This window comes from Dipodomys ordii, unplaced genomic scaffold (assembly GCF_000151885.1).
Source record: "Dipodomys ordii isolate 6190 unplaced genomic scaffold, Dord_2.0 Scaffold35, whole genome shotgun sequence".
Taxonomy (NCBI): Eukaryota; Metazoa; Chordata; class Mammalia; order Rodentia; family Heteromyidae; genus Dipodomys; species Dipodomys ordii.
Genome location: NW_012267251.1, coordinates 6,639,660 through 6,652,716, shown reverse-complemented (window position 1 = coordinate 6,652,716; position 13,057 = coordinate 6,639,660). Strand labels below are relative to the sequence as shown.

The window sequence follows — 13,057 nt, the reverse complement described above, 5'->3', positions numbered from 1 at the left end:
TCCTCTAGGGAGGGCATCTGGACTCAGGGAAAATCTGTCTCCCTGATTATTAGTGATTTAGTAATTGGCGGTTGTGATGGATTTCTGATAACCTCGAGATTTGCTTTAGCTTCACTGGCAGAGGTCTGTGGTTTGGGAGTCAAAGGTCACAGTGTGTGTGTGTGTGTGTGTGTGAGAGAGAGAGGTCACAGTGTGTGTGTGTGTGTGTGTGTGTGTGTGGTGTAAACACAGGAATGGGGGTGGAGCAGGAGAGAGAGAGACCTCTGTGACCCAGATCTGCCTGGCTCAGTAGTTCTCTGTCTTTCTGAGCTGTGGAGTCCCCAGGTGCGTCCCATTCCAGCCCCCAGCCCCAAAGCCCAGCTCCCTATGATGGGCTGCCTTCCCATCTTTCCTTCCCAGCCTTCACACTGCTGGTGTAAGGGGTTCTAATTTCCTTTTTCTCACTTTGGGATTTTTAATGGAAACCAGAATACGTTTTTTTTTTTTTTTGTAGATAGGTAGAAAAACAAAAACTACCCACTAAATTTCCTTTTCCCCTTAAAGTTTATCACTTTAGGAGCTATTTGCTAACACAAGCAAGAAAAAGATGCATTTTAAAGCAAGGCAAATGGATCAAATGAAACGTAAGAACCATGACCTGTGCTTCTGGGCGCTGGTGGCTCATGCCTGTAATCCTAGCTACTCAGGAGGCTGAGAGCTGAAGATCATGGTTTGGAGTCAGCCTGGACAGGAAAGTCCAGGAGACTCTTATCTCCAATTAAGTACCGCCTGCCCCCAAAAAGCCAAGTTGGCTCAAGTGGTAGAAATCTAGTCTTGAGGAAAAAAGCTCAAGGACAGCGCGCGCGTGCGCACACACGCACACACGCACATACACACACACACACACACAAGACATGACTTGGAAATGCTAACATGGGGACAGAAGCTGCAGGCTTGTGGCTGTGTTGGAGGAAGCGGCCTTTGGGAACTGTCACTGGCAGTGACAGATAGGCCATGTCCCGTGGTTCCCCACAGAACTTCCCGCAGCAATGGTTCTATAACTTCAGGGCAGGCCCCATTGGTGAGCCATGACCAGAAATGTCTTACAAACATACCATGATTTAGAATACAGCAGAATAGAAAATACTGTCACATACTATTGAATGAACTGAGTGTGTGTGTGTGTGTGGTGTATGCGTGCGTATGTTTATAATAAGAGATGTGTTTTGGTGTACCCCATCCCAGTATAAAAATCTATTTCTAGCCCAGTGCTGGTGGCTCATGCATGTAATCCTAGATGCTCTGGAGACTGAGATCTAAGGCTCAAAGCCCACACAGAAAAGTCTATTTGATCTCTAATTAGCCAGTAAAGCTGGAAGTAGAGGTGTGGCTCAAGTGGTAGATGAACAAAAAATTCTAAGGGAAAGCACTCTGGCCCTGAGTTCAAGCACATACACACACACGAGTGTGCACATGCACACTTACACACTTATTCTTTCCTGTATGCTGCAGTTCTTAAAAATACGTTGAAAACTAAAGCTCTGTACTTGTCTAAATGCTGGCTTCAGTTGAGTTGCTCTGCTTTTTTTTTTGTTTTTAATCAAACAAAATTTATAAATGAAAAGAAACATTTCCAAATGTGAATATTCATCTTACAATTCTGTTGAAACCATCCCTGTTACTCTGAATTCCTTTATGTTTCCTGGAAAATTCTTCCACGAAATCCCTGTGGGTTCAATGCAAGCCACAAGACAAAAGGTAGCCAGGGTCAAGATTTTCTGTCCCCCGGAGACACTCCAGCACCTCACACCACTGGAAATGCCCTAAGATGGGTAATTTCTTCCTTTCCCTTTTTAATGGATTTTCCATGGTAAGACTGATAAATGCTCTAAACAACATTAAAGATTAACAAAGCCCATTCCCAAAGGTCTTTAAGTTTCAGCAAAATATTTAACCCCAAGTCATGCAAAAGAATCTCATTGTAAATAAGGAAATTTGGAAAGAGTACTTCCCGGCATCTTCGAAGTCCTTAAGAGTGGCTGCTCCCTACAATTCATAATCACAATAACTTGAAGGAGAAAGATTTTGGTCTTAGTCCACTTTGCATCGGTCTTATATAACTTACTGCTTAATAGTCTGTCATCCTTAATTGGTATTAATGACTGTTAATGACAAGTTATATTATTCCTTAACACTAGGTATTCCCCCCCCCATACTGCTGAGACCACATCTGCATGCATTTGCCCCGGCATCAGACTGCATTATACATAAAGAGCACTTCTCTCTGAGCAACAATCCTCACACTCTAAACCCAGCCTTGTACCCAGCATGCCCCTCGTCAGACTTCCAGTACACAGATGCTTTATATTCACATTTTTTCCCCTTGTAAATCCTTCTCAAAGTAAACACGGCAACTTTTCCACACATACTGCATGTACAACTTCACAAATGAGAGGCACCGAATCAGCTAGAACCTACTCACAAAGCAATCTGGCAGTCTGGAATAATTCCATCACTCAAATCAATTCTCCAATCCATTGACTGCCAAGACTCTGATACCCTCATCTGCACACTACCTAGCTTTTCAGTTCCACTGGAAATCATTTTTAAAGGATCATTTGAAAACACCTTACCTATTAAGGACATAGTTATGAATTTAAAAAAAACACCAAGAAAACATTTGTATTCACTTATTTAGAACTGTTCAGATACCTTTTTGGTTCCCATAGAAAAATGAAATGGCTTAAGCCTTCCATGGCTTGTAATTTTAGCTACTCAGGAAGCTGAGATCTGAGGCTCATGGTTCAAAACCGGCCAGGAAAAAGTCTGTGAGACTCTTATCTCCAGTGAATCACCAAAAGGCCAAAAGAAAACGGAGCTGTGGCTCATGTGGTAAAGCACTAGCCTTGAGCAAAAATGCTCAGGGACAGCACTGAGGCCCTGAGTTCAAGCCCCAGAACCTCTCCTGCCCCTCCCCCGACTTTTATGAAAAGCATGACTGGCCACTTGTAGAGAGCTTCCATGTTTCCCCACTCCCCTTGCAAGCTTTGCATTCAAAGTCTGCTGTGTCCTTCCTTTGAAAATCTCTGGCAGCCTTAGCAAATCAGAAGCCCCGGGTGTTGAAGAGCCAGGTTTCCTCCCATGCCAGCAAAAGTAAGAAAGTGCTCTTATTAACAAAACATACTTCAAACTCAAACCTAAGATACACTTTTTAAACCAGGAACGAGCCCCGTAGCTTCTGAATGTGCCTTCGAGGGCACTGGAAATTCTCAGCTTTTCATCTGGATGAAAAGTTAACTTTGCCATTATTAATTCAGCCTAAGTTTCAGGAAATCACATAATTATGTAGGTAAACAGAAATCCTTATACAAACAAGCGCTGTGTTTACAATGTACTCATCCATTAAAATCATCGATGGGCATCGTACATTATGAGGACTAAACAGAAGCCAGGCAGACGGCTGGCAACCTCTGTTTGCCGGTTCCTCAACTGAAGATGGTAAACATCCTATTGGAATCTGCTCTGAAAACAAAGGCTTTACCAACCTAATGTCAAGGTAAACAGGTAGCAAATACCCATGGATACTGAACACAGTTAAATTAGGGTCTAAGTGCAACTGAACGTTGGCCATGTGTTTTCTTCTGAATAAAACCTTCAAGAGGACACCATGAAACTATAGCTCAATCCTTAGTAACTTTAGACAATAGCTTACTAGTCATCTGACAAATAACTTTTTAAACCACAAAGTATGAGTTAAAAAATATGAAGTGCATTCTGCTATCCATAACAACAAAACGCTTACCAACATTTCAGGTTGGATATCATCCACCAAGTTAAAAAACTACACAGAATAAGTCCAGCTACGGGCGTCCTGAAGTGCTGGCCATTTAATTCTTTTTAACTTAGAAAAAGGAGAGAAAGCAGGATGCTGGAAGCTCCTGCCTGCAATCCTCCATACTCAGGAGGCTGAGAGCCGAGGATTAGACTTCAAAGCCAGCTGGGGCAGACAAATCTGTGAGCCTTTTATCTCCAGTTAACCAGCAAAAAGCTGGCATGAAGGTGTGACTCAAGTGATAGAGCACCAGCCTGGAGTGCAAAAGCCAAGAGAGAGCACAAGGCCCAGTACTGGCACCAAAAAAAGTATATATACTACCCGTGACTAGGAACCTATTATTCAGAAGCATAACAACATCCTTTTTTGGGGGCTATTGGAAGGGAGTCGTACCTTAAGTTCTTTGAAGAAGATGCTACTCCTGGCCCACTCAACAATGGAGAAGAGGGTCTGATCTGCCATTTTGCACATTAACCCGAACGTGCTCAACTTCTCGTGCTTGCCTCGGTTTGCCTGCTCTTGCTGTAGGTGGGCCATGATTTTGCCTTGAACTTGAGGTTCGTCGGGCTCACATTTCATGAGTTCCAGTATCAGCTGCGGGATGCTGGCTGGAGAGCTGGTCTGGTAACTATCCATGTAGGAGTAACCCATGATGGACTCCGGAGAGCTGGTGTAGGGGTCTGGGTACTCAGACTTGATGGCCCGGCTAGGAAAGTGACCGTAGGTCTGGTAAGCTGGCAGGCTGTTGGGAGGTGGCATTGTCATGCTAATGGGGGATGTGACAAAGGGACTTCGGTCATAGTCTGTGGGAGGCAAGGCGGTGTGGTTCAGAGGTAGGCCCTTGGAAGCAGAATGGATGTTCTGAATGGCAGAGGAGATGCTCAGCTCAGAGGGCATGGCCTGTATCACTTGAGACATGGCTTCTAGCTTCAGTCCATTGGCTCGGATGAGGGCTTTCTTCTGCTGCTTCAAGGCCCTGTCCCTCTTGTACATTGGCCCAAATTTGTTCCTTCCTCCACGCATCCGGTCAGCCCGGACAGCTATTGAGGAGAGAAGGGGGTGGAAGAAAGGGTAAATAAGATGCACATTCTTAGCCTGTTCCCGCTACTCCAAGTTTTTACTAATGTTGAAGACTGATTAGAAATGGTTGTGTAGCTATGTTTTTGTATTACCATTCGCCTACAGGATTCTAAGAAAGTTAAAAAAAAAAAAAAGAGGAAAAAAAGAAAAAAGAAGAACAAAAAGTATGACTTTTTAATGATATTTCCCCCCCTCCAAGTGTGTTTTACTGCTCAAAATTGTTTGGATAAATTAAGCCTTTTGTGAACTAAAAAGATTTTATAATTTTTGTTTCATCTAGGAGGTAATTTAATATTGCTAAGAAAGAGAATCAAGGGGCTGGGAAGGTGGCTCAGTGGTAGAGTGCTTGCCTTGTATGCATGAGGCCCTGGGTTCGATTCCTCAGCACCACATAAGCAGAAAATAACCAGAAGTGGTGCTGTGGCTCGAGTGGTGGAGTGTTAGCCTTGAGCTAAAGAGCACAGTGCCCAGGCCCAGAGTTCAGGCCCCATGACTGACACAAAACAAAACAAAACAAAAAAGAAAAAAAAGAAAGAAAGAGAACAAGCCAGGTACTGGTAGTTCTTGCCTGTAATCCTAGCTACTCAGGAGGCTGAGATCTGAGGATTGTGATTCAAAGCCAGGCTGTACAAAAAAGTCCATGAGATTTCTTTTTATCTCCAATTAACCACCAAAAAGCTGGAAGTGGACCTGTGGCTGAAGTGGCAGATCACCAGCCTTGAGCACAGAAGCTAACAGACAGTACCTAGACACTGAGTTCAAACCCCAGCACCAGCACAAAGAAAGGAAGAGAAAGAAAGACAGAGACACAAAGACAGAATCAGTGTTCATACTGAAGTATCCATGTCTATCATAAATCTTTATGGAAGCTCAAATTATCTCTGCTGTATAGCTGTTTCTCTTATTCCGGGGGAGAAATGGTGAAACAACTCATTTCTGTATTAAACAGTGAACATTTTTCCTTCTGGCATCTTCCTCTGGGTCATTTGGGGTGATCTGGTTACAAAAGAGTTAGGTATACAGTAGCTCTTCTTGGAAAAAAATGGTTTTCACCTGGGCTAGATCATGGCACTTTCGTGAACTACCAGTTGTTTTTCACGTGAGCAAGAGGACAAAATTAAAGCAAATTCCTTTCAAAAAGCTATTTCAGGGCCTCTTCTGCCACACCAGGGCCTGGAGTCCGGGCCTGTCCATTACCCTGGCTAGCAACTCTCCCCAAGTCCAGCATGACCCGTGGCGCTTAGAAACCACGGGCTGCCATCTGCCACGGGACCAGCTGAAATTGCTGGAGGTTAAGTTTTTGAGCTTTTTATCTTAGGATTAGTATCACATGAAAAATTTATGGTGAACTCTAGGTATCCAAAATACTACACACACTCATACATAACGAGTGTATCATCTGAATGATAATGTGTTGGATATCCAACTGTTTTGTTCCACTGCTAAATGTAAGTACCATGAGTGACTAACATGCAATTTAATTTTCAAGATAAGTAAACACTTCAAGATAAACAATGCAAAAAAAAATCAAATGGCTGGCATCATTGGAAATAATAGCATCTAGCTTTTTCATCTTCTGGGTCTGAAACATCGCACTCATGATTCCCCTATTTGATAAACAAGATTGGTGATAAGAAAATTAATAAGCACCAATGCTTTCCTTTCTTACATCTCCTCTAAAGCAGTCCTGATGACATCCAAACCAGCCATTTTTATGTGAAGAAATCTGTTAGCAATTCAGACAATTTGAAATTATTATGTTGGGTTTTTTTTTTTTTTAGTATTTTCTGTCAAATATGAGTTCCACATCTCTTCCCCCACCCCCAAATTCCCCTCGGTGGCCTGTTCCTCAATGATCAAATAGAAGGAACTGTTCTATCTAGCAACTTCACGGACATGTGTCCCTGTTAGTAGTTTATTTTGCAGTATATTTAATCTGGGCAAAGCCAGTAGGTCAAAGGCTGGAAAATAGCAGCCTACCCTAACAGCCCACGAACTACAAATTATTTACAGCAGTCACATATTAACTTTACTGCCGCCAATCTGAACTCTGAAGTGTATAACAAAGTATGGTGTGGCTTTTGAGGAAATCATTTTCTTGTTCTTGTCCAACCATTGCTACTGACTATTTTTCACGCTTCCTATCTGTTATTTTATTTTGTACAATCCTTATCACGTCTTTTAAATGAAAGTATGTTGTATTTCTGCAGCATAAAAAAATTTTCTTTGCACGGTGAACTCCTTTTGCTCAAAAATTATGAAATTTGTATTAACAATTAGGATGAGGAGGAGGTCTACCAAGGAAAGATAGAAATCAAACTTTTATTCTGCTTACTCAAAAAGAATATTTAAACTTCATGGACTGATTTGTAAATTAATTGTATTTATTGTTCTCAGTGGAATAGCTCTAATCTTGTTGATCTTTTTAGGACTGAAAAAATGCATCTACTCCTAAACGTAAAATAAGGGAATGGGGGGGGGTGACAATTTTTTTTTATTAAATATCAATGAGAAGTTTGTTTTTTTTTTTATGTGAAACCACCATGCAAACAAAACAGAAAGATCTTCCATCCATGCTATAGTACTAAAAGAGTGGGAAAATGTGAATTTGTTGCCACCTCATGTTTTTGTGTATCTCTACTTGGAGACTTTTAGTAAGCAATTGTCTTTAGAAGAATCTTACCTTCTAGCTTCATTCCAACACTTAGACATTTTTGAAATCGACAGTAAGGACAGCGTTTTCTCTGTGTTTTGTCAATTTGGCAGTTCTGGTTTTCTATACATGTGTACCTTTTATTATTTTGGACAGTTCGCTTAAAAAATCCCTGCAAGACAGAGCAAACAGTGAGACAGATTAGAAACCTACCACTTTCCCTCCTTTGTTTCATTTTAAGGAAATCACCAGTAAATCCTTTCATTGTACTAGTTGGGTCCTGATGTGATTCTGTGGTTTATTTTATATTTCAATAAAATCAACCCTCTACAATACGGTCAGATCACAGTGGAGATTTTTCTGCCCCCAAGTTATAGTCCTGAGGAATGACATGGAAACCTGGAGAGACTTGACTCCATACCACATTATCCTGGGTTAGAAAAAGGAACAACAACAAACCCTGTATTGACCAGTGATTGTTTTTAAGTCTGCCTTCCTTTTCATCTTCATGTTCCTGACAGAGGTGCTCATGGAGACTCAGATTGTTTTTAAGAAGTCAGAAATAATTCCAGTACAATCCCAATGGGGAAAACAATAGCGAAACTCCTTAGATCGCTTACAAATGTCAACACTACATAGTTAAAAGCAAAAGGATTGAAAGAGCAAAATGGGAAAGTGCTCACAATTTGACTGGAAAGCATTCTAGTCGGAGTGGGGGTGGGGGAATATTTTTATCTTTTAAAAGAACGATGAAATTTATAGATTAAGGAAGAGCATGGATCTCAAAGCTGAATTGTATCAGAGTTTATGCTTTCCTTGCAGTTGGCATGAAAGGATTAATCAAGATAAAATTTGTAAATAGAATAAAGACATTTCTAAGTTGGTATTCTTATCAGTTGTAAACAGAAGTAATCTGTGCTATAGAGAAAGAAGAGATTAGTACTGCTTTATATAGTTGTATTTAAGTTTTTTACGGTAACAATGTTGAAACAAAATACTGAACTCACTGAGAGTATATAAAAAAAATCTACCATTATTTTTTTTAAAAAAGTGCTTGTACTTGTAGCATAGACTACCCTGAAGTTATAATGTACTTGGGAAAAATACTTTGTCATGTTCTTGCTCAAGAGCAACGATGTTTTAAATATATATAAATCAAGTGAAATCAATATTTAGGACTGATAGCAATGAACATCTTTCTACAGCTACATCACTTTACTACAATAAAAATATTTTAAAGCCATAAGACTGGCAAAGTTTTCTAAACAGCCTATTTTTTCTTTTGCCTTTTGAACTAAATCAGACACATATTTCTAAGTGTCATCTAAGACTCTCATCTTTGAGGGGGGGCCAGCAGCCTAAATTTAGCTTTCAGAAAAAAAATGCAATGGTTTGCACTGAGTTTGCACATTGTATTTTTTTTTACAGGTAATATGTGGACATACCTTACAACTTTCACAGGTCAGGAGTCCGTAATGATATCCAGATACTTTATCTCCACACACAGGACACAACTCCTCAAGATCTTCATCATAGGAATAATTCACCATTTTAAATTGAGACACTGAAAGAAGAGGGGGAAAAAGATATACACACCTCCAGGTCATTTGAACCCACGCAGGGTTCTAATCCTGCGAGGAAATACATTTTTGATGACGGGTGGACAAATATCACCAGGTAAATGTATAAAATAAAATATATGTATATATTTTATCCAAGTGATCCTGAAAAGAGCTATTTTTACACTTAAAGGAAAACATCTCTGGGCGTCAATGACCAGATACCATACTTTTAAATTTAAAAAACAACACCAACTTCTTTTAAACTGACTAATGTTGAACCCAGGTCTCATAACTCTGTAAAACAGAATAGGAGCCGCCGCATGGAAAGGAAGAACCCGGGACTCACTTTGCAATTTCTGGAGTTAATGCCAAAATACCACCTTTGATACACACGGACGAACACACAGACAAGACAGACACACACTCCCGAAGCAGTTTCCTGGATACGCATTTAGCAGTTTACACTAACTGGCAAATTGTTCTTTTCTGCAGAGAATCCCAAGCCCCAGACGCCCGGCTTCTCCACATCAGCCCCAAGTTGATGGGCAGCCGGCGGCCGCTCGCCCCCCGGCCCGACCTGTTGAAGTAATCGAATCATTCATTCGGTTCTCTACTAGAGACGGCGCACATCTGCTTACTTTCATCTCCTCGCCGCGTTGGAGAAATGTCCTGCGAAAAGTGACAAGAAGGGAAAAGATAGGACGCCTACCCAGAAGTGGGGGGAAGGGAAGGGGATGTGGGGGAGAAGAAAAGAAACGCCAGGTGGTTGGTCTCCTGGCCGGGCGCTGGGCCGGTAATGAACTTCACGTGCTGGCGGCGATCGGCGCGAACCACCAACACCTCCAGATCGCCCGGTAACACACACAAAAGCCACGGCCACACGCGGCTCCCTACCGGGGTGACCGCCTTCCTGGGAACACCACCCCGAGAGGCCGGGATAAACTACACCCAAAAGGTCGGGAGCAGAAGACCCCCCCCAGGTACCCGCTCGCGTCCCGGGCGCACAGCGGAGGGGGAGGTGAGGGTGGACGGCACCCAGGACAGGGTCACCCGGGGTAGGACTGGTCAGTCTCGTCGGGCCACTGCGCCCTGCTCCCCAGAACCTTCTCCCTAGCCCCCGGCGCGCGCCCAGCCCTGCGCCGCGGCTCCGCCCTTGGCTACTCCCGGCGCGCAAAGTCGCCGTTTGTTCTCAGTTAATTAGTGGCCGGCGGGGCGCAGGGGGGGGGAAACCCCACACTCGGCTGTAGCTTCCTTTGATTTACTAAATAGCAACGCTCCCCGCCTCGCTGCCCACCTACCTGGCCACCGGATCACCATTCTGGCCTCCTGGCAGATGGAACTGATTTGAAAAAAAAAAAAAATCAAGTTTAGGCCCGGCCTAAAGCAAGGGTGGCGGCCGCAGTACTTGGGGGGCACAGCGGGCCGAGCCCAGAGTCTCTCCCAGGCGCCGGCCCGGGGCTGGGCCTTGAACCGGACGGAGTGACCCAGAGTTTGGGAAAATCCCGGGACACCCGGCGCCGGGGGTGGGGTGGGGGGCAGAGGGAGCCCGGGCTGCGGGACGCGGGTCCCGTCCGCCCCGCTAAGGATTGGGGACTCAGGCTGGAGTGCGTGGAGAGCGCTCCGAAAACTCGTGACCACGGTCTCCAAGCGGACTTTAGGGACGGAGAGAAAAGTCTACATTACCCAGGGTTGTGGTTCTCTAGCTCCTCCCCACCAAGGAAACCCCAACTTCACACCTAAGGGGGCACAGGCCGGCTGGGGCCGAGTCTGACACGGAACAGCTCCGGGTGCGAGGTTAGGAGCCCCAAGAAAATCCGCTCCGCGGAGCCGGGCGCCGCGGAGCGAGGCCGGGCGGGGAGGGGGGATCGGAGGTCGCTGCCCCCCGCCCGGCTGCCAGCTACAAGGTCCCCCACGGCCCCCCCCGTCTCTGTCCCGAGCGATGAGCGGGGACCACGGCCGTGGACGCTGGGGTCTCGGGGACACTGGCGCCGACGACGCCGGGAAGTTTCGGCGAAGTTGGGCGCGCACGGCGCGCGAGGCAGGGAGCGGATCCTGTTTGGGGGGAGGGGGGTCCCCCGTGAGTCCGTGTGTGTGCGTGACTCTATCACCATCAGATCACGCATGCAAATGGGGCGGGCGACTCGAAGGAGCCGGGAGATCCCCACGGGAGGCGTTCTCCACGCCGCGCTCGAACCCAGGGCTGGGCGGGCGGGCGGGCGGCCGCGGGGACCCCCAATCCTCACCTCCTCTCTTTGGGGTGGGTGGGCCGGTCGCGTCCAGAAGGACCCCCCGAGGAACCTCATCTAGGAAGCGTTACCCAGCACCGCCTTCCCCTCCCCTTCAGGGTCCCGATCGACCTGCACGCACAGCCCGCGCGGCCGCGGGAAGCCCCAACTTCCCGTCGGGACCCCAGACCCGTGCAGGCTGCCACCTCTCCCCGGGGCCGTACCGAGTCCCGCTTCCCGCGCTCCCCACCCCTAACTCCCCCTCGATCCTAGCTGCGGGGCGGGGAGGCAGGGTGGGGGGACGCCACGCTGGGTCACCAGGCTGTGGACACCCACAAAGTTAGCCTGGGGACGCTTGCAGCCTCCAGGGAAGAAGGCCTGGGCCCGACCACTGGAGGGGGGGGGAGATCGCCACCCCCACCCCCTGCCTGCCACCCCTAGGTTCCTCCGCCCCGGGGCCACACCGGGTGTCCCTGCCTCCCGGCTCTCACGCCTCCCCGGCCCTTTCAAGTTCGCTCTAAGAGGACGGCGCGCCGCCGCCGCCGCCGCGCCGGGGCCCGGGCCGCACATCCTGCGCGCGGGGAAGCGGCGAGGACGGAGGAGCCCCGGAGACTTTTCCTCGCATTGTTCCCGGAGCCAACGCCACAAACTTCGGCAGAGCTCCACACACGCCTCGTCCACGTCCCCACCCGCGCCCACACCCACACCCACGTCCGCATCCACACTGGCTATTTGGGAAGGGGGGGGGGATAAACGGCCTGATTCCTTTTCTCCCTCTCTTCCTCTCCTTCTGTGGTTCGCAATCAAGTTGTGGGAAAACAAATAGGACTTCCAGAGTATTCTGCGCTCCCGGATGGACGGCGGAGCCCGGCGCGCACGTCCACCCGCCCCACCGCGTTCCACGTTTCGCCCGGGACGGGGCGAGGCAACTTTCCCGTCACCCGAAGTGGGTGCCAGGTCCGAGCTGGCGTCGGGGTTCAGCCTGGGGGTTCGGGTGATCCCACGGCACTGGTTTTTTGGGTTGGTGGTGGTGGTGGAGGCGCTTTCTCTCTGTACTTGACTTTCTCCGCCGGGGCCTCCCCTTCCTCACCGGCGCGGGGGGGGGGCAGAGCCGTGCCAAAGACCCCGGCCCGCTCCGGGGTTCGGAGACACTCGCCTACTCTCCCCGCATCCCGCCGGACGGCCACGATCCTCGGAGGTCCCCCCCACCCCGGCCCTGCTCGTCTAGCTCGGGTGCCCTCCGCGCGTAATTAGAAGCGGCCAATTAGACACTGATCACGAAAGCTCTGCCTGCGCGGGTCTAGAGTCCTAAACTTTTATGCCCGCCATGGAGGGGTCTCCCCCCACCATGGCCGCCCAGCAGCCCGAGGCCAGCAGCGACCTCCTCGGCTTCCTGCGCCGGGCGGGGACGCGGCGGGGAGCCGGGGCGCCGCGCGTGGCCGGCTTACCTTGCATGGCTTCCGGCATCTGCCCCTGGTCCCCATGCGCTCGAGCCAGTGCCAGGGCTTCCGTCTCTACTTTGGGCAGCATGACCAGGCGGGCCTCAGGGTCGGTGCGCCAAGCCCAGCTACCTGGACACGGGCGGCGGGAGGTCCAACTCCGGCGGAGACGGAGAAGGGGCGCCGCGGTGCCCGCCCGCCCAGCCGCCCAGCCGCCGGGCAGGAACTCAGCCCCGTCCGCTTCCGCAGCCCCGGAGCTGCCCCGAGCTGCGAGGAGCGGGTCAGGG

The 13,057-nt window shown here is 47.9% G+C and overlaps 1 protein-coding gene across 2 annotated transcripts in view; it reads right to left on the bottom strand.

Moving 5' to 3' along the window:
• The window catches only part of Nr5a2 (nuclear receptor subfamily 5, group A, member 2), a 104,700-nt gene that overhangs the window by 80,122 nt on the left and 11,521 nt on the right, over positions 1–13,057 (bottom strand). Inside the window, exons 1-4 of one of the 2 annotated variants that reach the window (XM_013017382.1) lie at positions 12,780–12,970; positions 8,990–9,108; positions 7,575–7,716; positions 4,205–4,851 (exon numbers count right to left, since the gene is read on the bottom strand). In XM_013017382.1, the coding sequence (XP_012872836.1) occupies positions 4,205–4,851; positions 7,575–7,716; positions 8,990–9,108; positions 12,780–12,861 (990 nt within the window). In that variant the 5' untranslated portion in view covers positions 12,862–12,970. Of the gene's footprint in view, positions 1–4,204; positions 4,852–7,574; positions 7,717–8,989; positions 9,109–12,779; positions 12,971–13,057 lie in introns of those variants that run through there. The other variant, XM_013017383.1, reaches the window with a different exon arrangement.